Source organism: Argentina silus (assembly GCF_951799395.1).
Source record: "Argentina silus genome assembly, chromosome: 16".
NCBI classification, from domain to species: domain Eukaryota; kingdom Metazoa; phylum Chordata; class Actinopteri; order Argentiniformes; family Argentinidae; genus Argentina; species Argentina silus.
The window spans coordinates 7,747,857-7,774,292 of NC_139670.1; the positions used below are offsets into that span (position 1 = coordinate 7,747,857).

Below are 26,436 nucleotides of genomic sequence, written 5' to 3' on the forward strand. Positions count from 1 at the left end.
GTCAATAGACGATGAGCATTTAGTACACACTCATTGTGCTCTCCACCGACCCAACACAGCCCTGGAAAATGCAGGAGTGTGTTTTTGTAAACAGAAGGGTAGGGAGATGAATTAAGATTAGACAACTGTACAGTGCAGCGAATGCTAAACAGTCAGCAGCAGAAATAAAACACAGATGCAGTACACACATCAACACATTTATCCATCTATGCATGCGCGCGCACACACACGCACACATTTATCCGCATGCACGCACAGGCATCTACACATTTATCCATCTATGCATGCGCGCGCACACACACGCACACATTTATCCGCATGCACGCACAGGCATCTACACATTTATCCATCTATGCACGTGTACACACACACACACACGCACACGCACATACATTTCAACTGTTCATGTCATCAAGGATTCTCTCACAACTCCGTCCCTACCACCACAGACTTGCATGTGAAGAACATCACAGATCGAAAACATCATTGGTATGTACAGTTCTCCTTTATTCAACAGTTCCCTCCATCTGCCAGTGACAGTGATTTAAGGCTAGACTACCACACTAAGGCAAGGACAACAACAGGTACATGAGAAGCCCACCAGAGCCCACAGGTAGAGAAGTTAACCTTGGTTTTCACTAATGATGTCAAATACTGTACACATACGGTTTATATAGCTGAACCTGGCTAGTGGTACTGTTCTGTAGGAGAGTGGCAACAACACTGCTTAAAGCCTGAGTATAGTAGATTGATGTAAATGCCAGGGTATGTTATGAATGACGAGGCGTGACTGTACCGACAAGTGAATGGAAAGCAGTACAGGATGCGGTTGCTCCTGTTTTGACAGCGAAAACGGGGTTTAAACTGTCGAACAACACCGTCTGATGTTCCAGATGCATCACCCAATGTCTCTGAGCCACTACTGCGCCAACAGTCCATGAATAGTTTTTTACAGTTACGTTTAGAATACAATATGCAACAGCAGTGCCGTTTGTCAGAATGAATGAACGATAATGCTTGTGTATAGGTTGACATTTGATTACTGTGCTTAAAAATATCATTGTAAATAGCTGAATCAGAATCTGCTCTTTGTATTAAATTGTAATTCAAGCAGTTTCCCCAGTCTGTGTCAATCACCTGCTATTTCCTGTGCACATCTGATTGGAGAGGGATTGTGGGCGGGGACGTGACCCTCCAATGAAATCATTCCATTCCATCAAAAATTGGTAACACATTATTTAAAGTTCTACTTGGAGGTCCACTTCACTAAACTGCTTATGTAATATAATCAAATAGTTTGTTTAATCTAGTAGGCCTATAATTAATAACCTTATACGGGTACATGTATTCAACTATTTGATAGGCAACGAACAATATATACTGTACATGTTTAACAAGCAGACCTTTAGATTAAGTGTTACCAAAAAAACAAGTCATCTCTTCTTTGAAAATGGTCTACAACTACTCTTGGGTGATGTGTACGAGGATCCGTTTCATACGAGTTAGAGCAGTGTACGAACTGCATAGTTAAGAGACACATTTCATGCACTTCATCAAGCAGCTTATTTTCAAGTGTTACCACTGTTAAGACATTCATCTACAATATAGGCCTGTTCTCCTGCTAAGTCCCATTTAATTCACAATCAGAATCATAGCAACTGCTGGCTACTTTGTTCATCTTTGATAAAGACATTGTTGTGAGATGGAATACATGATTTGTGCAGATTATATTTAGTAACAGAAATATAAAATATTAATGAAGTTCCATGGCACCTTAATCATGACATTCACCAAAAAACATGTTAGTTTTGCATGAAGAACACTTTTTTTTAAATCTATAACAGGGGAGGCTGGTGGAGGTAGAAATCGGAGGGTGGGCTCACACGTGTTTGATACCATTCCTCATTCCGTTCCATGCATTACAATGAGTCCATCCTCCAATTCCTACCTCCACCAACCTCCCCTGATCTATAACCCTCCCCCAACCCCACCTCCCAAAAACAATAAATCAGCTACAAAACACTGTAGGCAGTAGGCACAAAGACCATGATACAGTTTCACTACAAAACTGATTAAAAGAGGAAAAAGTCCCCGTCTGTGTGTGTACATCTGTCCTAGACCCAGCTAGTTCATGTGTGGTCTTGGGGGTAAAGTTTATGGTAGAAAAGCAAGCCGAGTGTCTCTGACTCCCAGTGATAAGTAGTCATAGGGTCCTGCTGTTGAAGGCCAGGGGGAGCAGCAGAAGCCTCCTCCTCCTCCTCTTCCTCCTCCTCCTCTCCTCAATGACCTTCACTGTGTCTCTATGGCTCTGAGGGTCCAACAGGGTCCAACAATAGCCCCTTATCATCCGCCAATCAGGGAGTGGGGTCAAAGGTGAAGGTCAAGATCAAGGTCTATGGCTAGGTTAGAGGTCACCGCTCTGGGGCTCCGGTCTGCCCTCCTGGTTCCGACTGCGGCCCAGTCTGGGGAAGCGGGACGAGGCTTTGGAGCGGGCTGTCTTTGTCCCTCCCTCGCTGGCCTGTGGAGTGTCGCTGTGAGAGAGGACAAAAGGCAGGGGTCAGTGGATCTACCATGGTCGTATATCAACCATAAATCAACCTCAATAATCTACCATCTCCCTTACTGTAGGGTAGCATAAAAAGGGTTGTCATGTTGGAAACATTGACCTATCAGGTAGCAATCATTTGGATGACTACATTCAATTACAGTTATTACTGGTGATGTACCTTTTCATATGTGCCACTGTGAGAGAGGATGTAATCTTGGCCCACTTAGCCACAGCGCTGCCCTAGTTAGCCCTACAACAACAGGTCAACCTGGGATCCCTCCAGGAGCGCTCATAAACATGTCTGAAAGAGAGCTGCTGCAGCACCTTGTCAAAGGGACATGAAAGCGGAGAGATGAATGCTCGCTGTCTGTTTGATGTATCCTGAATTGCTCTCTTTACTGCTGTGGTACAAAGGTCCTCACTCCAGGCAGTGACTTTTACCCAGCAGGTGGGATTCAGCTGGAGGGTAATAACAGTGGTGACTCTGTAGGAGCCTGTAGGAGCCTTACTGTACTACTAGTACTACAAGATGCAAGATCATTTCATTGACAACCAATCTGGGAGGAATCTATGACCGTTGACAAGCTGACAGTTGGAGATGGAAATGAGAATTCTGGGAAACCAAAATGGGCATGAATGCCTTGGAACACAGGACCACTTCTCAATCCAACCCAGTACGTTGAAACATTTGCACCTCTCCATCCAAAAGTTGAAGAGACGCACTCTAGCGATGTCACCGTGTCCCTTATTTCACCTGTTTACCTGTGGTGAAGGGGAGGCGGGGCGGTCAGGCAGCACAATAAAGCCTGCTGCTCTCTGGAAGGCTTTCTGCTGCTGTGGCTCTCTCTCTGATGTGGCTTTCCCTCTGAGCCACGGGGGTCACAACAGCCCCCCGTTAATAAGAGACTGGCGTCACCTCTCCCTGCTAGCACAGGGCTATGGTGCAATACACACACATGCACGCCTACGCGCACATACAAGCCCACATGCACACACACACACAAGCTGTATCACACACTTACACAAACAAGCTCTCTCACACACACACACACACAACGCCAGGTAAAGAGAGTGGTGTTCCCTTCCTGCTAGCTTAGGCTCTAACCCTCACACTGCACTACAGCTCGAAACTCTCTCTCTCTCTCTCTCTCTCTCTCTCTCCCTCCCTCTCACACTTCACCCTGACATTATGTCCCACGCCATGCTGAGACATTACATAACCCAACACAAACAAACAATAGCAGAACAGACTATAACCTACTATAACGCAAACAGAGGGGAAACATATTTTCAACATATTTCAGGACGAAATACCACAAACTGCACTTGAAATTGGCGTTGGAAGAGGAGCCACAGTTGTTTTTCTCTGAACACTGCAAAGGAAGAAACTCTGTGTCCTGTGATCTCAGTACAAAATGTGAATGTGCAAACTTGAGATGAATACTAAGTATTGACACTTTTGAAGTGAGGTGAATCCACATCAACTCCCTGTGACTAAAACCTTGTGACTGCCTTTTCCCAGAATCACGCACACACACACGCATGCACACACACCTTTTCGACTGTGCCTTCTGATGCGTTAGCTAGTGCTGGTCTTTTGTTCCGTGAGGGGGCTGTACTACCAGAGCTAGTAAAAGCCAGAGCAGCTGTAACACCATTAAAGAGCCATGTCTCCCAGGGCTGATGGAGTGAGTGAGTGGGACTCAGCAGTTGCCATCTCTCTCTCTCTCTCTCTCTAAGTCTCTCTTTGCCTGGGCTTGTCATCCCCACAGCCCTGTCAGACCACCATCTAATCAAAATGACACCACTCCCTAACACCTCTCTCTCTCTCTCTCTCTCTCTCTCTCTGCTGATGAGTATACTAATCAGTTTGTCATCTTTTCGAGGTCCACCTCTATCTGACAACAACCTATTACCAACATAGAGGCGAACCAGGGATCCCACTTTAATTAATTCTGATCAGGAGGGAGAAGAACATCTCATCAATCTGATGCTCCTGTTTGGTGTCATTAAGAGTCTGCAGTTCTGGATGCGTCACTGGTACATGCAGTGTTTGCTGTAAATCACTACATCAGGGTATACTGAACATATATTTCAGGTCATTCTGATGGTTTTTCTAGTCAACAAGTATCAGCTCCCACAGAGAGGAAATTAGACTCTTGTCAGGACCCGTGATAGGTCACACTCACTGATCACAGGTGGAAATTTGGTGAGAATTTGACAGGAAATGACTAGATCCTAAACGTCGGTCCGCGCTGGCACACACACAGATTAGAGAGAAGCAATGAAATGAGGATTATGCAACGGTTTGATCAGAACAAGCATTGCGATGCATGAGGCGTTCAAAGGCGTGATTTAACAACACAGTTAAATCACCTGTTATGTTATTCATGCAGTGCAGTAGGTTTGTTTATCACATCCCCTTGACAATGGTGGTAGTTTTGGGAACTATATTTCTAAGCACACGACAGACACCACCACAATCTATCACAAAATAAAAACTTAAAGCATTGTTTTCTTGTCACAATTTTCGGATTTGTTGTGTAACCGGAAAAGCAATAACACCCTCGAGCGCATGATTTATCGTCAATATTGTCTCTTGGGAGGGGGGTTTGCCGGCATTATGCTGAACGTCGTGCCTAACAAGCCCCCCTCCCCGTGACCATATTGAGGATAAATCACAGCCTGGAGGGCCTTATTGTTATGTGTGCAGGACAGTATGGAGAGACTCACAGGCAGAAAGGCAGCAGCTGCAGCAGAGTCTCCTTTGTGGGTCTGGCTGAGAAGTCAGGGAGTGTCTGGATCAGTTTGTTCATCACCATCCTCAGGTACGTCTGCAGCTGCTTCCTACGTTCCTCCACAAACTTGGCATCCTGGGGAAGAGGGGAGAGGAGAAGCACACTTCAACACTACTGAAGGAAGGAGAGAGAGACTGAAGGAGATTTTTTAAAAAAAGGGACAGAGAGAGGGGGAAAGGTCAGGACAGAGGTAGAGAGAGAGAGAGAGAGAGATTTGACATCTGATATGTATTTGATATGAAGCTTAGGAGGTGTGTAAGTGTGTAGGGGAGAAGGAGGGAGAAGCTGAGGAGTGTGTAAGTGTGCAGGGTAGGAGTGTGTAAGTATGTAGAGTATGAGTGAGAAGCTGAGGAGTGTGTAAGTGTGCAGGGTAGGAGTGTGGAGATGTGATGTGTCAGATTAGCCTGGTCCTGAGAGACGCGGTTGCCAGGGCTTGTTTCATGGTGTGTCTACAGAGAGGGAGGGACACGCTCAGAGACGTCAACACAGTTAGGACCGTAAGAGTCCTCTTGACACACTCATCATCCAGTGTATACAGGGGAGGGTTGAGGACTGGAGAGGCTGTTGTGTGTTGTTTTGGGTTAGGGTTGATGGAGAATATATTACTACAACTAGAACTATTGTACTCACTCACAAACCAGGTGGTCTCTCTTTGTCTTTCTCTCTGTCTCTCCCCCCTTCTCCCTTTCACTCGGTGGAATAGTGAGATGGAGTCACTACCACTCACTCCCTCACCTCACCTTCCTCTCCTTCTCTACCCTCCATGGCTCCGTTTGTCTGTCTGTCTGTCTGTCTGTCTGTCCGTCCGTCCATTCTTGTGACAACCTGGGTCCCAAGCTCTACCCATTACAGCCATCCTCACCTGTCTCATCAAGACAAGCCTGCTACAGCACCCTGGCTCTGTGGCTGACAGGGACCCACACACACGCATGCACACACACTCACGCACACGCACACACCAGAATGACGAGAGGCACCGGCCCTCACCTGTCAGCGAATATATATATATATATATATATATATATATATGACAGCATAAACATACATGGAGGGAGATAGGACTATATCAGGCTAACCGGCCCTACTGGTCTTCTCTATGAGGCATGTTAATGTAATCTAACAGAGACTCTGATACACACAGGCATGTGTGACCACACATGTGTGCGGAGACATGAGAGCATGTGAAGGGGAGAGGGACACGCAGTCATGGAGTGACAGAGAGAGAGCGTATAAGCTGCCTGGATCAGAGGGGACATATAATACTGTTTATGTTCTGTGGATGCAGCACAGCAGGGTCATGCCACTTCACACAGGACTGAGAGAGATGTGATTGGTCCTGTCAGAGGAAGGAGGAGCTCAAAGTAGGTCAAGACAGCTACAGCACAGCAGAGGACCATGGGTAGGGTAGGGGGTGAACAGATTTGTGGGGTTCAAAGGGGTTCTTCGGAGGTGGAATTCAAATACAAGCCTGTTATGGACTTGGCCATTGACAATGTGGCGGCCGTACGGGTGTTTTCAATCATGCCAACACACAAATGCATTATCCTAACCTTGACGGATGCCTAATGCCAACCAAATAATAATAATAATAAATCACAATAACTATTATTGACCGTGAAACAAGGTCACCGGTTTCACAAAGGAGACCGGTGGGACAGTGAAGTCGGACCTTGGCCAGGAAGCACAAAGCAGAAACCTGGCCACGCTGCTATTTAGAAGTTCTGTTTATACAAAACAAGGCAGTGACGCAAAAAAGATCACAAGTAACTCAGGAATGTTCATACAAGGCCTCCATACAGTGGTGTCTTTGTCATAACTGAACGCGTGGGGCATCCATGATGCATGTTATATGTGAACACAACATACACAAGACCCGTTTATAATTCACTTTTTGTTCTAAAAGTTAACTATTCACTTTTGGCTCGGCTTTACTCTGTCTCTCCAGGTGGTGACGGGAAACCTCTGCCAAGGGCATACAACGAAACACACACACACACACACACACACACACACACAGGCTCCCGGTAATATTACCTAAGACCTTATAGAATGTTATCAATCATATATATATGATCAATCATATATAATCAAATGTCTTAAAAGAATAATGATGTGTGGTCCAGTTTCCAACCAGGCCTCTTGTTCTGCCATGCGGGTGATGATGGAGAGGAGAGAGAAGCGTATTCACTTAGCAGCTCTTTCATTGTGTCCAGAGAGACGGGGCCCCTTCACACTTCTTCTACATTCACGGCCCAACTAGGGGGGAGGAGACGAGAAAGGAAAAGCGGCTGGCTGGAAACGGAGCAATTTGATTCAAATAAAAGGAGCGTGAGGGAGGGGAAAATAAAACCTCCACAAAAGAGATCAAACTTCCATGAGAAGCAGAGAGGAGAAACTGACAGTTTAACTCGGGCACAGACAGTCCTAGGCTTTGATGTCATCATTCTTCCTCCCGCTGTCTTCCCGTGGCCGTCAGGAAGGATTTGGCGGGACGGCTCGGGAACATTTAGCCTGTTTGCAGGCCGAGCCCCTGACAAATCAGCTGTTTAGGAGCTGTCAGGGTGGAGGGGGGGCTTTTGTGTGTGTGTGTGGGGGCGGGGGGGGGCTTGTGTGTGTGTGCGTTGCTGTTAACTGTCAGAATGTAGAGGAGCAGAGGAGCTTGATGTGCCCAGTGTGTGTGTGTGTGTGTGTGTGTGTGTGTGCATTTCTTTGTGTGTGTGTGTGTGTGTGTGTGTGTGTGTACACAGCAGGACATCTGAATGTGTCTCTCGTGTGGCATCATCCTCAGTGAGCTATCAGAGAGAACACAGCCCACAGGACGCTGAGAGGAGGCTGGCTCTTTCATTAACAACATTGAGGGAGCAGACAAAGAAGATTTCTGGCTCACACAGAAAAGCGCGTGCGAATGCTGAACATTTAGGTGCCCACATCAGACACGATTAAGACACACAGGAGGGGAAGACAAAACCAACTCTGTGGGCGGGTCATGTGGTAATTTCTCCTGGGGGAACTGTTGTGCAATATGTGATTAACCGGAAATTCCCATAGACACTGGTATGGTGCTGGAGACAATGAATGTGATGTCAAAATTGGTGAAGTGTCCCTTTAACAATATCACATGGTCATTCACCAGACACTTACAGTTCATACACATAGACAGTGTATTGTCTCATGGCTGATGCTGGAATCAAAGCCACAGCTGTAGTGTTGCTGCTACTGTAGCACCATGCCGTCCAACCAACTGAGCCCTCGGAAAACTCACTTAATGTTTCAGTCATGGTGCATTACAAACCAGAGACAGACAGGAGATCACTGTACGTTTTCATCACATCAAACAACATGTGAGATCCATACTTGGTGTTAGCTCACCTGATCCTGTAAGCTAGCAGAGGCCACATATGCAGTAGGTACAGCTTGTAATACAGAAATGTGGATTATGTTTTCCACACGGGCTCCTGGTTGAAGCAAACTGACAAGCTTAGCTAAATGTTTCTCTCAGGATCATGCGCTGCGTGAGCAGCATGTTGGAGTGTGTTTAACAGGCATGATGATATGGTCCTTGTTGGTGTGTAATGCTGTTAGCTCTGGCATGTCAATGCGGATGAGGATAATGATGGAGTGCGTGTGCGTGTGTGTGTGTGTGCGTGTGTGAAAGAGTGAGTGAGTTGCGTGTTCTGCTTCCTGATCTCCAGTGACAGCTCTCTCGTTTCATCCATGGCACACTTAAAAAGGCTCCTCCTGCCATGCTAATATCCTACAGACCAACATTAGCATTTCTCCATCATTAACGGTGACACCTCCAAGATGTACAGTATCAGCACACAAGTTTGTTTGTGTGTGTGTGCGTGCGCGCACGTGCGTGTGTGTGTGTGTGTGTGTGTGTGTGTGTGTGTGTCAGTGGAAGCTGGTGAAGGTAGAAATCTTAGGACAGGCTCATCATAATGCATGGAAAGGAATGGTATCAGACACGTGTGTTTGCACATGCATCACATTTGTTTGATCCCACTCCTCATTCCGTTCCATGCATTACAGTGAGTCCATCCTACGATTTCTGCCTCTACCTGCCTCCACTGGTGGGTGTGGGTGTGTGTGTGTGTGTGTGTGTGTGTGTGTGTGTGTGTTTAATCGGTGGGCCTGCTGAGAGATGAGCTGCCTTGTCGTTTTTAATCTCGTCATTGTTCTGTGTTGTCTCTGATTCCCTCTCTCAGCCATCAGAAGGAACACTTTGTAGAGACAGGGCTTAGTTCTTTTCCCTCAGGTGACGAGCGGCGCGCTCGCAAAAAGACGACGTATCTGATCTCCTCTGAAGGATGCGGTTCCTGCTCGTTGTTATGGAGATGTGTTGTTTAGGAAGGCTGTAGTTAAGCAAGTAAACTGTTCTCTTTATTTCACCCACTTGGGACTCTCTCTATCTGCTCCCAGCTCAAAGTCTGTGCATGGTTACAGTATCTGAAAGCTGTACTTCAGGGCCAACTTGAAGACACACACGCACAAACGCATGCACACACGCACAAACGCATGCACACACACGCATGCATGCACGCACACAAACACAAACACACACACACACACACACACCAACACACACACACCAACACAATCTTGTTGCTATCAAATATCTGCCACTGCATCTTTAAGTTGTATACACCCGCTCATTTAAAACCTGGCCCCTCAGGCCCTGTGCACTCCTTTGTGTTTGCATGTCAAAGTTACTCCCCAACTTCTGAAGCACTCAAGATATTCCTCAACTCAGAAGACTTCAAAAGGCTCCCTCTGGAGCTGAGAGAGAGAGAGAGAGAAAGAGGAAGAAAGAGAGTGACAGACAGAAAGCGGTAATATTGGCGATACTTGGGCTATAATCCTTGCCCGTCGACCCCTATGATGGTCAAGTGAGCGTGTTATACACATACTGCAGTATGTATAGAGGGTCAGAAGCCTCAGGATAATGGAAAGTTAATAGATAATATAATACAATACAGGTCAATATGTCTCACTGTAGGGCACTGCAACACTAATGACAGACTATGACCAAGAAATGACCGACAATAGAAATGCAGATGGCGCACACACACACACACACACACACACACACACACACACACACACACACACACACACACACACACACACACACACACACACACACACACACACACACACACACACACACACACACAGAGAAAACACTCTCACAAACACACACACACACAAAACACTCTCTCATACACACACACACACACACACACACACACACCGTCCCAGCATCTCAGCTTTCACTTCACTTTCACGCTCTGAAACGTTGGTCTTTGAAGGTTGGACCAGACTGCTGGTTTCGCCGGGCGCAGCATCAAATCGTCAGAATGGAGAAATCGGGGTCGGGGCCAAATTATCTCTGAAAGGTTGAAAGGATATAGGAGAGGGGGATGAAAAGGAGAGAGACGCGGTTTCAGAGAGAAAGGGGAGCGTCTGAGAGTGCCCTCCCCTCACTGGAGAGACAGTGACACCACTGAGGGCACTGCCACCTAACATATTACCTGTGTGTGTGTGTGTGTTTGTGAGAGTGTTTTCTCTGTGTGTGTGTGTGTGTGTGTGAGTGAGTGAGTGAGTGAGTGAGTGAGTGAGTGAGTGAGTGAGTGAGTGAGTGAGTGAGTGAGTGAGTGAGTGAGTGAGTGAGTGAGTGTGTGTGTGTGTGTGTGTGTGTGTGTGTGTGTGCTGAGGGAGAGAAGAAGAACCCTTGACTTGTCCTGTTCTGTACCTTGTTCCCTATGGCTTTCTTGGGTGGGAAGCTGAAGGTGTCCACCTGCGGGAACTGCGACCGCAAGTGGTTGTGGAGCGTTCGGAACTCCGTGTAGCGTCTGTAGACGTTCCACTCGTTGTCCAGGATACGGATGTACACCTGAAAACAAGCAAGCCAACAACAACAACAACAACAACACAATTAGAACCATTTAGACAGAAACTCACTGGGCGTGCAGCTCCCGATGAATAGGGAGAACCAGATAAACAGACTAGTGTGTATCAACACATAACTATGTTTCAATGAGCTGTTCTCTATTGTGGTGTGACAACAACACATAGTAGGCCTCTCTTTCCCCGTGTTGTGACTGCGCTGCTATTTTCATGCATCATTAAAAGAGCAGAGCAGCTTTGTTCTGGTGCTGATGGTCTATGGCAGACAGACACTGGGGATTGTGACGGCAGGATAAGAGAGGCAATTACATGAGGAGGAGGGAGAGAGCAAGGGAGAGAAAAGATGCTATTTTCACATGGAGGAGGGAGAGAGAGAGAGATAGAACAGAGATGCTATTTTCACGCCTCAGAGTCTCTCTCTCTCTCACTCCCTCCCTTCCTCCCTCCCTCCCTAGCTATAGGGTGACTGAGCACTATAGAGCTAGACTTAACAGATTGATACCTCACCTCTGATCTAAGAGAAAAGTGGCAAAAAGTTAACTCATAAAAAGTGAGTTGCTTGTACTCCGGGATGTCAGGGGGTGAGCAGCAGACAATGAGATGTGCTCAGTGTGCATTTGAGATAAGGGGGGATGAGGAGAGAGTCTTGCTACGGACAGCATCTGTCATGTGTGTGTGTGTGTGTGTGTGTGTGTGTGTGTGTGTGTGTGTGTGTGTGTGTGTGTGTGTGTGTGGAGGGGTGGATAGAGTATGTGTATATGTAAGTCGCTTTACCGCAATGTCTTCCACATCCTAAGCCATATCAGAACTTGTAGCGCTGCGTCTGAGAGCTGAGATCTACTAGACCAGGAGTGCCAGGAAATCACTCCACCACAAACACTCCACTGAACAGAACTGAACAGATATATGTACCTATATCCCTCTCCGCTTCCTAGGCTTCATACAACTACGACAACAGCAACAACAGCAACAACAGCAACAACAGCAACAACAACACTCAGGAAACAGGTTTTGCCCAGGACATCTCAATGTCTCTGAGGACTGTCTCAGAGAAGAAAGTGCACTTTCTTGTTAACTTTTGTTTGGCATGTAAGCTTGTGTGTGTGTGTGTGTGTGTGTGGTGTGTGTGTGTGTGTGTGTGTGTGTGTGTGTGTGTGTGTGTGTGTGTGTGTGTGTAGGGGGGAACATACGGTAATAATAAAAGAGAATAACAACAACAACAGCATTCTAATTTGCCCGAAGCAAAAACCTGATGTTTTTTCGTTATTGCAGTTTTCAGAGAGAAGGAAAGAGCCTGTGTGTGTGTGTGTGTGTGTGTGTGTATTGGCTGCTGCCCATCTCAGTTGTGATCAAAGCGGAGGATGAAAAGGGGCTAAGAGGTGGACATTTGGGGCGTCCCCTAGCCCTGGGGACGCCTCACTGGCCTGGACTCAGACTGAAGACCTGACACCCTATAACGAGAGGACTACACATGGAAAACAACCCTGTGGTGCACGCACGCACGCACGCACGCACGCACGCACGCACGCACGCACACACACACACACACATCAAATGACAAACTCACGGTGTATTAAAGCTAACTTAATCCACTTTGGGCTTCATCATTAGCATACTTATTTATGGCAACAGATCATCCTCTGAGCAGCTATTGCTTCCTCCTCAGTAATTGCAAATTAATTCTTTCATTATCTTTCACAAAATATCTGGGCAAATCCAATGTTCATATTTGCATTTGAAACCAGCTCTTTGTTTTTAATAAAAAGATGATCAAATATGACAGTGTCATGGCCCAGTATCAAACAGGAGCTGGAATAGATTCACATTACATTTGGCCTTTCAAATGTGACTCTATTTGAAATAGTCAAAGGGCTTTTTTTTTTTTACAGCAAAAGTAACACACTGACAATTCAAAAGCACATTGTTATCATAAACAAATCTCTACTTACAATCCCTATAAATCATGTACAAATTATCGTGCCAACTATTCCATTCCAGAAGAGAGATGTTCTTGTTCACGTCTACAAGACAGACCAGTTCCACTACATCATACATGTTCCCTCTCTCTCCCGACTAGCCTATTCTCTGTATCACCAAAAAAAAAAAAAAAAAAAAAACAGCGGCCCATTCAACGTAGCGGCAACGCTGTATGATTCACCCTCATCCTTAATGTCAGAACTAACAGGGGAGAAATCATTTAGCACACCCAGCAGTGGCATTTACAACAGCTCATTACTGCCTCTTCCTCTAGCCCAGGTCCTCCCACAGGGGAGAACCAGGGGGATGGTTTGGATGGGAGGGGCGCCGCGGGTGGCATTATGTACTATAAGCCGACTCTCAAAGACGAGAGTTACTTGAAAAAGTTTTCCACTTTTCCTACGACAGCGTCAACGCTGATTCACACACTCATACACAAATAATTGAGTGACCTGCTTGACGTGCAGGGTTTTGATCATACTGAGCTGCAGTATGACTCGGAGTTTGTTGTTGACCGTTTGTTAAGGCAATAGGACTCCAGTTGTGCTCTGCTCTCATGTAGGAACCTCTGACTCAGAGGTTAATGCTTTACTTAGGAGACTGAGCTGTAGTGTACAGCAGTGGGGGCCGGTGGAGGTAGAAATCGGAGGACGGGGGTCATTGTAACGCATGGAATGGAACGTGTTTAATACCATTCCTCATTCCGTTCCATGCATTACAATGGGCTTGTCCTCCTCGATTTCTACCTCCACCGGCCTCCACTGCTGTACAGTGACTCTCAAGCTGTCAGGAGAGAGATGGGAAGACTGCAGCTATGTATGAGCCTCGGTACTGGTCGCCAGTGGCCATCTGACAAGCGTGGTAATTGTGGGAGCCCAGCTGTGGTAAAAGCTGTGCGCTCACCCCTTCCATCTCCTGAGGAAACCCCTACAGAGAGCCCTTTTGCTCACCTCACAGTGGGAAAACACTGCAACTGCTCCCTGGCAGCGGCACAAAATGGCTGAACATCTATCTGAGAGGCGAACACTATCTGAGAGGCCCAGAAAGTAGGGATATTTCACAATAATGAGTTCAATTGCTGTGCAATGTAATTAGATGTTAACAATACTGTAGGTACTCATCTGTCCAACAATAACACTAGAACGTTCTGTTTGCTGGCTACGGTACAGCAGGGGAGGCTGGTGGAGGGCTGATTGCAATGCATGGAACAGAATGAGGAGTAGTTTGATACCATTCCTCATTCCATGCAATACAATCACCCCGTCCTCCGATTGTCCACCTCCACCAGCCTCCCCCGTGGTACAGTACACAGCAGGCCGCATGTTGAGTTTTATTACCGTCGCCGGCCTTCATTTAAATCAACAACTAAATCCATCACCTGCCCCAAACTTATCCCTCACTCTCAGCCGACAAAAGAGGAAGAAGATCCAAGATAATGGGTAGAACAACCTTCAACTGCTTAATAATTCAACTTAATGAAAGAATATTTTGAGGTACGGCACTTGTGTGAGAAAAAGTAAAGTACATGCAGCGGAGCAGTAGGTCCTATCTCATCTCTCCAGTCCACTCTAGGACCACATCTGCCAAATTAGGCAGAAAATAGAACCCATTTGGAGGATTGCAGAAAGGAAGAAGGAAGGGGAGCGATAAGAGTGGATAAGGAGAGAATCTTTCCATTAAAGATATTCTACAGACAGGGTCTGTCATCTGCGAATGTGTGTGTGTGAGTGTGTGTGTGTGTGTGTGTGTGTCTGTCACCTGTGTGTGTGTGTGTGTGTGTGTCTGTCACCTGTGTGTGTGTGTGTGTGTGTGTGTGTGTGTGCGTGCGTGCGCATATGCGTATGTGCCTGCGTGTGTTAGTGAGGCACGGGTTGACTCATAACCACAGTCCCCATGGTTATATCCACGGGGCGGCCAGGGTTAGAGTCATGAAACATTGTGTGGATGTAGGGTGGGTGGGTGGCGGCCAGGTTGAATAGAGAAATTTATCCTTGTGTAATTCATATCTACCGGCTAGGCTTTTCTTTCATTCTTTTTATCTGCCATTAGTGTGTAAGCCTAAGCTTTAGGGCCTAACTGTATGCGTGCCAAATACACGCCAATCGTCAAATGCTTTTGGGAACGTGGGCAGAAAAATTTAATGTCGATCCACTGAGGCAAAAAGGACAATGTCAGAGTTTAATTCAATAAGAGATAAGCTGTGAAATGTGAAATAAAAATGGGAACTGTAGGCTATACCGCGCATTTTCTCTATTTGCGAGTTAAGGTCTGGTGCGGGCCTCAGATTTTCACTTTATCATAGTCGGGCAGTTGCGGAAGTGTGTGTGTGTGTGTGTGTGTGTGTGTGTGTGTGTGCGTGTGCGTGTGTGCGTGCGTGTGCGTGTGCGTGTGTGCGTGTGTGTTGGAGTGAGTGTGTGTGTGAGTGTGTGTGTGTGTTGATACCCTTCCCCGTGAAATTGGCTTTCTGTTTAGTAAGAGTAAAAAAGTCTCTTGCAAAGACCTCAAAAGAAATAAAACAGACTTGCACCGTGCATACCCTACTGTAGCTGTGCATACCCTACTGTAGCATACTGACATTAGTGTCAGACAAGCATAGAGTTGACAAAAAAAGACTATCTGGCAACGGAACAAACTGCCTGAAGTGTCAGCCTCCAACAATGGTAAACGACCAGCACCTGTACCAGCCATTTTGCTGAATGGTTTGTTTGTGATTTACTGTAGCATTTAAACATGCATCGCCTTGACTTTCCTTGAAAGAAGATGATTGATGGAGCCGTTAACCAACCACAGCACACCGAGTAATGCTGAACATGCACATTCTAACCTTTGGGTGTGGGTATCATTTATCTTTATGGGTGGGATCGGGCACAACAATTGACATAACTCTGAAATATATCCCCCGGTACATGTCGCAACAGCAATGTACATGGTTACATCAAATGAGTTTGACAAATCAAACCTATTATAAAAACTTAAATAAAAAGGAATGAGAGAGGCGTTGTGTGCAGACACAGAGACAGTATTTGACATGACAACCCACTCCCCCATTTAAATGGCTTTGAGAGAGAGAGAGAGAGAGAGAGAGAGAGAGAGAGAGAGAGAGAGAGAGATGGTGGTGATTACTATCTAGCTGTTCTAAGGTGTTCATTAGAGCCAATGGTAGGAGCCGAGAGGAGCTGAGCTGAGTGGAGCTGCTGCCTGCTGTCCTCCAGATATAGCTACTGTATCACTGAGGATGGTAGTAGGAGGAGGAGGAGGAGGAGGAGGAGGAATGTGGAGGAAGATGTGGAGGAAGAAGTATGAAGGAGGCTTGACAAATGTTTCGTTTTATTCACGAGGAAGCCGCGAATAAAGTGAATAGATTAGTATGGATTATTGTAAGGGATTATTTTATTTCCTCAAAAGTACATACAGTATGAATAACCTTCAAAGCGGGGGCGGTGACTTAAAAACTTCCTAAACTACCGGATGTTAGTTTAGAACTCTCTGCCCTCTCCTCTGTGGTACTAAATGCAGTTCTGGAACGTTGAGAGTTCCGTCAGCTGTGGACAACTACCCCAGGTTGGCCAATAAAAGGTGAGCTGTTTATTTGTCAGTAAAATAAGGACTACTGGACTTGTTTTAGTGTGTCCTTCCACCCACTCCTGCATTCCACAGAGAGGGGGGATGGACGCTGGTTTATGGAGGACTATGCACTCCTAAAACACTGTCAAGGTTATTTGTAACACACATCCCTTTAAATGTACCTCATTTGAGAGGTTACTGAAAGGCTACAGTATGCTTCATCATGTGATCATCATATTTTGTGAACAACAGCCGCTGTATGAGTGCCTTTTACTACAGTACCAACACAATAAACAAAATGTCGGTATTCATCTTGGCTGTGCATGGATTTCTTCTTTCCTTCTGCTCTTCTTATGTGGGATATTCAAGGATTCAGTACATTGTTGAATCCAGCAAAACCTTCTAAATCTATTGCAGCATTTTCTCATTCAGTCACTGATCCTGTTCTTGTACAAGCTCCTAGAGAACAGTTGGATCAGTGTGCTGATACAAGAATGCCGCAGGACTCTTTCCTTGAAACTACCCCAGACTATCCTCCAATCACAACCCAGGGCTGGGGAAACAGGATACACTAAGTCTCTTATCTTTCACTTTTATCTCATAATCTCTCTCACTCTTTCTTTCTTTCTTTCTCTCTCTCTTTCTGTTTCTCAATCTCCCCCCCTCCCCATGTTATCTCTACTACTCTTTCTCTCTCTCTCCAACACATTCTCTCCTCCCTCCATCTCTCATTCTCCCTCTGTCCTATGAATGAATGAATGAGTCAGGGTCTTCGTATTGCTCTAATGAGCATAGGCAGAAAATGGAGGGGCGAATGAACAAGAGAAAGAAGGAGAGAGAGAGAGAGAGAAAGACAGAGAGAGAAGGAGAGGTGGAGGAGGTTGGAGACATAGACCCACCGTATCCCTGCATAGGAGCAACAGTAATGTAATGGCCGTAGGTAACTCTCAGACATTGCTAATTCCACCCGGGCCCTCGCAGGCCCAGAGATCAAACACCCCAGCAAGACTCTCTCCAATCTACTTCAATAATAAAGGGAGAGCCACTGAAATTCTGATTAGATTTACCCGACTCTACAGAGGGGAAAAGTCGGCCAACTTTCTGCCCTCTCTCTTCCTGCCATGTTTCCTCTCTCTCTCCGTCTGATTCCTCTCCTGAGTTTTCCTTATTCCAGATCTCAGATCTCTTTGCATGCCATGAAACATTACAAAACGCCTCAGAGCCCCGTCGGAGGCTGAAAATGTAATAAAAGCAATCTCCACGTTATCGCGGAGAGACTCAATCTAAGATGAATCGATATTTCTAAGATAACGATCACCAGCAACATCAATCACGACCGGCATCGTAATCACCGCCGCCATCATCATCATCATCATCATCATCATCGCCGCACAGTCATTACCACAACCATAACCACCATGATGATCTTTACAGACATGATCATCATCATTACCCTAATTAGAAATCTGAATAATAATGGGCAGCAATACATATGGATATCCCTCATCTGCATTCACAACAAGCACATGAGATGCAGTCTCAGGCTCTCGTAGAAACAAGGCCCTTCAGGCTGCATGCGGGTGGGATGTGAACTCACCGACTCCATTGGGAGTGGCTCTGAGGGTTGCACATGTCAACTGCATCGGTAATATAGAAATTAAAAGCTCTAACACATTTCCGACACTGCGCTTCCCCGGGGGGTACAGACCTATGAGATTAGTGCAACCACACGCTGAATACGTGTCAACGAGGACATCTCAATTATTCATTTAACTGCCGATTTATGCATTTCATACTGTATGTGCATACTAAAAGAGTTAGCTGCAAGATTAAGTCAAAGGTATCTTATATAATACCTATTAATTGGACACCTCCCTCTGTGTGTGTGTGTGTGTGTGTGTGTGTGTGTGTGTGTGTGTGTGTCTCACACACACACACACACACACACACACACACTTCGACACTTACACTTTCAGCCTACCTCTCAGAACTACAGTATCAGGGAACTCTTGGTAAAGAAAGAAAGGGGAGATGGAGTGCAAAAAAGTGGAGCTGTCAAATCTCATTAGGCTAATCAAAACACAGGGAGGCTCGCCGGCCTGACTTTGTGTGAAAGCGATTGGCTCAGCTGCTTTTGCTGATCAAAGGGAATAGCTCATTTAGAATGAAAAAATCCAGTGAATACAGGATGCAATGGCTCATCTCCAATACAGGGCTCCGGTTGGCTTTCTGCCATTTCATCTACACTCAGCTTTGCATCTGCCCACAAGAGGTACGAGGGAGAGAGAGATGACTGTGTGTACAAAGTGTGTGTTCAACTAAGCAAAGACTTTGCCAGGAATCATAACATCACATACTCCCTATTTTCTTTTAAGCAATAACTCTAGGAGAAGGTTGGGTTTTTTTTTTTGCTCTTCCGAGCTACACTGGGAACCTGAATGTGTGATGTGCTGTTCTGTCAGATTCCGAAGCATAGGAGTAAGTTTCTATATAAAACTCTTTCTGCACCTGACTGACATGAACACCCCTCACCTCTGGGCAAGTAAAACAACAAGTACTGTAGTTTATTGTAGAGAGAGAGAGAAAGAGAGAGAGAGAGAGGGGACTGTCTCAGCGGAAAATGCTGAAAGCTATTTCTTGTTAACTTTTGTTTGGCATGTAAGATAGTGTGTGTGTGTGTGTGTGTGTGTGTGTTGTGTGTGAAAAACAGAGAGAGAGAGAGAGAGAAAGAGAGAGAGAGCATCACTACTAAACAACACAGTATGAGTATGCAGCACATCCATCCTCTCTCCAAAGAACAATGAATAAAGAGCTCCTCCACTTTGAAGCGACTGGAGCTCACTTTAACTCACACAGTGAGCTTAAACATAGATAAAAAGCCAAACGCCTAACTACTCTGAAAGCTGTCGCCTGAACGCCTGTCCTCTGAAAGCCTGGAAATTATGTTTCTTTTTCCAATACACAGACTTTTATAATAACCTCTTTGTTGGTATTGTATGACAGTAAAACAATGATTTGCTACAGCCGTTCTATTCTATCATTACAAGAGGAGTGAGGAGGGGAGGGAGGGAGGGAGGAAGGGAGGGATGGGGGGAGGGAGGGATGGAGGGGAGGGGAGGGAGGGAGGGATGGAGGTATGGAGGGGAGGGAGGGATGGGGGGGGAGGGATGGAGGGGAGGGGAGGGATGGAGGTATGGAGGGGTAGCACATCTTGTCTGTGAAGAACAAAACAGTGGTGATAATGGTGGAGATCCATCACAGCCTCTCTCTATGGGCATGCCAGACCAGAGGCTGGGGAAGAGTCATTTCACATGGTGGAGAGAGAGAGTCGTTTCACACGGCGGAGAGAGAAATGTAGCTTTTGAGAAAGGCTAATACAGGAAGGACAGAGTACAAACAATTTGCCTCCTCCATAATGTTCTGTAATCTAGTGGCTGAGAGAAAAAGAGAGAGAAAAATGTATCTCTCTCTCTCTCTCATTCGAGCTTCTCCAAACGCTTTTTATCCCTTCATCATTTTCAGCTCAGCACAGTGAGGGAAGCAGAGACGCACTTGATTTTTTTTTTCTGGGCAGGCTGATGATTTCTTCTCTGGGCCGTTTCAACCCCTGCCGTTTGGACGGACTGAGGGTTGTTGTGACTTGGTTGGTTGGTGAAATTGAAACATAAGGTTTGGTGGAGGGGGGACAGTATGAGAAATACCTTCTGTCAAAGATCTTATCGTACTGGAGCAAGGTTTAGCTCTCAGTGATCCATCATGTCTCTGGTTTATCAACCTCAGAGAAGAAGACACAAGGAGCCTTACACACAGACTACAATAGCTAACAGTCCTCATCAATCTGGCCCTCCAAGAACAATAGTCCCAGTTTAAATAGGGATCAGGGGAGGCTGGTGGAGGTAGAAATCGGAGGACGGTCTCATTGTAATGCATGGAATAATACGATTTCTGCCTCCACCAGCCTCCCCTGGTAGACTCTATTAGTGGAGAGACCCCAGAGTGTCTCTATACCACAGGAGGTTTGCAGTATTCCCAGACCCAGTGTCTAAGCTGGATAACAACCTCATACAAAAAAGTCTGTAAAATAAAGTGGCATTCAATGAATCTAACATATTCATATTATAATGGATATTCCCAGTAAACCACACAATCGCTGTCTTGTGGGCATTGTACAGTAACGCCTGACATCAAAAGGCCGGGGGAATCACATACATGTCCATATTCTTCGTCAATTAAGTCACATTTCATAAATACAGAAGTATCCAGTAATGTCTTGTCCAGGGGTGCGTAATGCGTACTATGCCTTCACACCACACTGCAGCAGACAAACAAGGGAACAAATCTAGTTGAGTCCAGGAGCCGTCCAGCCTCGACTATCTCACCGCTGAGGTTGTGTCACCTGTCTTGTCCCATCATTTCTGGCTTCCCCTCGCTAGACTGTGACAGAGTAGAACAGGCCAGTGACACAGACTCCGGGGAGAACAGGACAGGAGAGGGAGAAGCAGCACAGTGGCTGTGAGAGACCTGGATTCTCACCTCTGAAATGAGTTGGACACTGCTAAAACAGACACCTAGGGCACAAGCTGGGTGCTAGTTACAGTTCCAACAACAGTACCTGACACAGAGGGAGGATGTAGTGCACAACTGTATTGGGGATTGGATGTCACTCCTTAATACAGTACAGAACATATTATCCACTACCTGGTACATAATGTGAGCATAAATACCACACACTACGCATTACATGGTATCTGTATCTGTTTTGAAGGTAAGTATTAGCAGCTAGCATGTATGCATGGTACTGTAGACATTAACAGCTAGCATGTCCTGACCTGGTAAGGTGAGCAGCTACATGGTAGGTGTAAGCAGACAGTAACCGTGTTTTGAAGGGTAGGCCTATACATGGTAAGTGTTAGCAGCTACCGTGTCTTACCTGGTAGACGTGGTAGGCGTTTGCAGCACGGCCTTGCAGGAACACTGAGGGGATCCACACGTTGATGAGAGCACGGTGAGCCCTGGGGGATAGACACCGACGGTCAACCTTGAAGGTCACATGCACACCCCTAACCACATTTTACCAGAACAGGGATTTTTGTACGCCAACACCCGAAAATGACACCAAATGTCAAGGGATTCAAATAAAAGGAAGATTAATTCTGGAAGGTATAATAAATAAACTATCGTCAGTGGTCAGGACAATTGACATATCGAAACAGAATGACTTTCACATCAGTGTCCAGCACCAGATAGAAATGCTATGCAACCTTTCATTAGTCAAATGGAACAAGCCCAAAGGGAGATCAATCTTGACCGTGTGCGGTCTGACCGCTGTGGTCGCCACTGTGGCTGCTAAGAGGGAGCATTAGCACCTGGAACACAGCGTTTCAGACAGCCCTGTCAGGTGTTACAGCCCTGGCCTGGCCTGGGGGTAGGTGGTGGGGAGGTGGGGGGGGGGGGGGGGGGATAAAGATTTTGGAACGATGTCTAAAAACTGTCACCTGCCTTCTCTCACCCGAGGAGACAGAGGCCCAGATACAGCAGAGGTAGGTGACGATAGACCTGGGTTCACCATACAGTCCCGAGATGAGACACAGCTCAGGTGATAAGATAGAGACATAGAGAGATAGAACCTGCTTACGTCTCAAAGTCCGATAGACTGGGGTCGTCTGAAGTCTGGCTCAGGTCCCCCGGAACCTATAGGTAGGTAGAGGGAGAAGATGTCACTGTCGCTCCCTACTGTAGGCATTGGCTGAATATGCAAAATGTAAGGTTCTGTGCTGTTCTGTTCTGTGCTCAAGGGGAGGCTGGTAGAGGTCAGAGGTCAGGTTCATTGTAATGCACGGAACGGAATAAAGAATGCTATCAAATACCATTCCTCATTCCATTCCATACATTACAATGAGCCTGTCCTCGGATTTCTACCTCCACCAGCCTCCACTGCTGTGCTTCACCATTAGAGATAGTATTCTGGATCTGATATGCCTTTGGTACAGTAAGAAAGGAGATCTGTTGAAGCTTTTCCTGAACTGTATGTACATGGGCTTGAGGTAGAAACACATCATGCTACTGTATTAACAGTACAGGCTTCTGACCAGGGGAGGCTGGTGGAGGTGGAAATCGGGAGGACAGGCTCATTGTAATGCATGGAATGGACGCCCGTCCTCCGATTTCCACCTCCACCTGAATCCCCTGCATCAGACGTATCGCTAACCCTGTGCTCCTCACAGAGAGCTCCCTGGTGTAGCCTGTGTCCTGTTGATAAGGTTAAGTAGATCCTGAGGGAGAGGTCTCCAGTTGGACAGCGGTCGGGGACTACCGGAGCAGAGCACTGTGACATGACTACACTCTGCCACCATGACCACCTCTCTCTCATCAACCTACACACCGGAAATCCAATTAGGACTCAGAGAGTGTGGGACCCCATAAGAGCTCTTGTTGTGGGTAATCCCTGTGTGGTACTGCTAAATGCAGAGATGGACACCTTTACCCAGCCGTTGGGACACGGCTATAATCTGTTTGCAACCACAAATCCCTGTGACCGAAGGCCACATGCAGTGGTAATCCCAGCCTGATAACCTGTCTGTGTGTGTGTGGTGTGAGTGCACTACCGCTACCATGGCTGACCTGTCTGTGTGTGTGGTACGAGTCTGTGTGTGTGTGTATTCCTCCCCAGACTCTTCAAGATCTAGTCAGAGCCTTGGAACCAGCTCCAGCAACCAGGGACCACATACATAGCCAGTCAGCCAGCCAGCCAGTCAGTCAGCCAGCCAGTCAGCCAGCCAGCCAGCCAGCCAGCCAGCTATCCGGTGTCCACCTAGCACTGGGCCAGCAGACCATGGCTGGAGCACTGGGATAAGAGGTCCTATCTGTTGCCTGGGGCAGCAATCAGTGCAGTTGATTTACTGTCGCTCAAAGTGGGCAGCAAACTACCCTCTGTGTGTGTGTGTGTGTGTGTGTGGGGGGGGGGTTGGGGGGGGGGGGGGGTGGAGAGTGAAAAGAGGAGGTAAGCGGACAGGGAGTGGATAGTTGGAGGCAGGGAAGAGGGGATGGGAAGGTGTTAGAGGTGGGAGACAGAGAGAACCTGCAGACAAGCGATAGAGGTGGAGACGGAGGGGAGGAGAGGTGGGGGAGACGGAGGGGAGGAGAGGTGGGGGAGACGGAGGGGAGGAGAGGTGGGGGAGACGGGGGGGAGGAGAGGTGGGGGAGTCAGATGTGAAGGTGCATGGTAAGAGGTGGGAGCTGGCGAGAGTGGGAGTGTGATGGGGATGAAGTGCGTGGGTGAAGGGTGTGTGTGTGTGTGTGTGTGTGTGTGTGTGTGTGTGTGTGTGTGTGTGGTCCTCACAGGGCCTCGCAGGTCGATGAGTTCCTGTCTCATCTGGATGATGAGGTGGTCCTTGGCCATGAGAGAACGGTACAGCCTCTCATTAAACTCAATCAGCTCCCCATGCATCTCAGCCACCTGGAGAAGACACACACACACACACACATAGGGGTTAATCAAGGTCTTGAATACACACACAGACACACACACACACACACACACACATACACACCTGCTCCTTTCACATCAACTGAAAAAAGCAGAACCAATCAAAACCCAGATAGAGAGGAACAGCGAGAGTGAGAGTTTGGCAGGGGGCTAAAATCTGTTATTATCCTTCACCATGTTTGACCCCTGACTGTCTCATCATCAGCTGTCGTCAGCCTTAACCAACCTAGACATTGCAATGAGTCTGTGTGTGAGTGTGAGAGAGAGAGAGTGTGTGTGTGTGTGTGTGGGGGTGTGTGTGTGTGTGTGTGTGTGTGTGTGTGTGTTTGGCATTTGTAAATGTGGGTCTCCCTAACCGACCTGGACGTGCTGAGGGGTCTCTGTCACCAGCTTGTCACTAACAGCGAGCCTCCCTGACAGCTGTGACACACATTCATTTGTTTGGGGACATCAGATGTCAATGCAGATTTGGGACCTCTGGTGGCTGGACAGATGAATGATGTCAGTTCTGCCATGTCTGTCCCCATTACTGACCCTAATGCAGATGGGATACCCACAACACCGGTTTATGCTCCTAAAATGGGAGATTTTATTACCAAGTTGTTTGTGCGTTTGTTTTATTTTTGGTTTTATTACCAGGTGAGCCAAACAGTTCCTGAGGTGTTTCTGTACTGTCTCTTACTGAGATTGAGAGTGATTAGAAAAGGAATAAGGAAGTGGGAAGTGAGTTTTCCTACATCATACAGTAGTTTTCCTTTCCGCCACTGCAAATGAGGCCTTGTTATTAATAGCTGACTCATGGTTGTATAATGTTGACACATTCAACCGTCTGTTGACATCTCTATTAATACTCTATTAAAACACAAGTTTTGAAGTTTCAAAAGACTTCAGATTAAGGAACTCAAACATAGTGACCTCCAGATCAGGCATAGAAAGAGCTGGGCATTAAAATGCAGAACTTGACATCTTTGAAGACTCCGCCATCAAAACATGACTGCCTCCACTTTGAAATGTGCTCAAAATTCCACATCTCTTGAGTGAACCTGCAACGTCCTTGAAGTTGTCTAAAGCTGCAGACTGAGTGAGGCAAAGGGCATGCTGAATGATGTGCGAAATAGACACACACACACACACACACACACACACACACACACACACTCTGCGACAATCTCTCTCTCACTTTCTCTCTCTCTCTCTCACACACTCACACACCTTCAGCTGGCATTTGTAAAAGGCCAGTCACAGTGCCATCGGCACCAACAGAACTACGGAAGTCCAACAGCGCTGCATCACCTTTGACAGCCTCCCCGTGGGGAACACTGCGCGGAACTCCGAACGCCAGAAGATTCCAGAACACTCCATCCATTCATCACCTCTATTTATTTGTGCCGTAACTTTCAACGAGGACATTAAAAGGAGGGAATTAATTTTAAGCGTGAAGGAACCCAATTAATTCTCAGTGAGAGGGAGCTAATCAGTTTGTTATTCGCCGGCCGCGCTTGCTGATTCGCTTCAGCACATGGGGTGTATTTTCAGCCCGCCAACGCCACGTGCTAGCGCTCCCAATTTGCTTAAACAGGCACAGAGTTCACACATGGCCCTGACAACACTTCCACCCTCATTACTCACACACATTACTGGTCGGGAACGGAAGGACCAGGCTCCTGCATTCATTCAGCTCCTTTCTTCTCAGCTTGAATATAGAGAGGTGGTTGTTCCCATCAGTGCCTCTATTAGGATGCTTTCATTGTCCTTCGATACACTGAAACTACTCTACCTCTCTCCATTCAACCCCCGAAAAATACCTTGAAAAACATGTTATTGAGAAAAGACCCGGAGAAGAAATGTAGATTTTTAATATGGAGCCTTAATGATGAAATCCAGTACAGGGACGTTATTTTTAACGAAGACGCCTATTTTCTGACAGCCAACTATTTTCCAACCAACAGTTGCCTTTCCTATACAGTTCCCTTTCCCTTGCCTGCTAGCAGACAGTACAGTACATAGGGTACCTAGGGTAGGGGTACATAGGGTACTTTATACGGTACCACAAAGTGCAGGGGCAGCATGGAAATGATAATGGAAATGGAAATGTCGTCAGAGCAGGGTGAGAACTCTGCGGCACTGTAAATTAGATTGGCCCGGGGGAGGTG

At 46.6% G+C, this 26,436-nt stretch overlaps 1 protein-coding gene across 1 annotated transcript in view; it reads right to left on the minus strand.

Moving 5' to 3' along the window:
• Positions 1-311: 311 nt before the first annotated feature.
• The window catches only part of snx29 (sorting nexin 29), a 60,093-nt gene continuing 33,968 nt past the window's right edge, over positions 312-26,436 (minus strand). The window contains exons 16-21 of the mRNA XM_083687898.1: positions 24,137-24,253; positions 22,433-22,488; positions 21,728-21,809; positions 11,102-11,242; positions 5,282-5,421; positions 312-2,531 (exon numbers count right to left, since the gene is read on the minus strand). Coding sequence (XP_083544024.1) covers positions 2,405-2,531; positions 5,282-5,421; positions 11,102-11,242; positions 21,728-21,809; positions 22,433-22,488; positions 24,137-24,253 — 663 coding nt within the window. The 3' untranslated portion in view covers positions 312-2,404. The remainder of the gene's footprint in view (positions 2,532-5,281; positions 5,422-11,101; positions 11,243-21,727; positions 21,810-22,432; positions 22,489-24,136; positions 24,254-26,436) is intronic.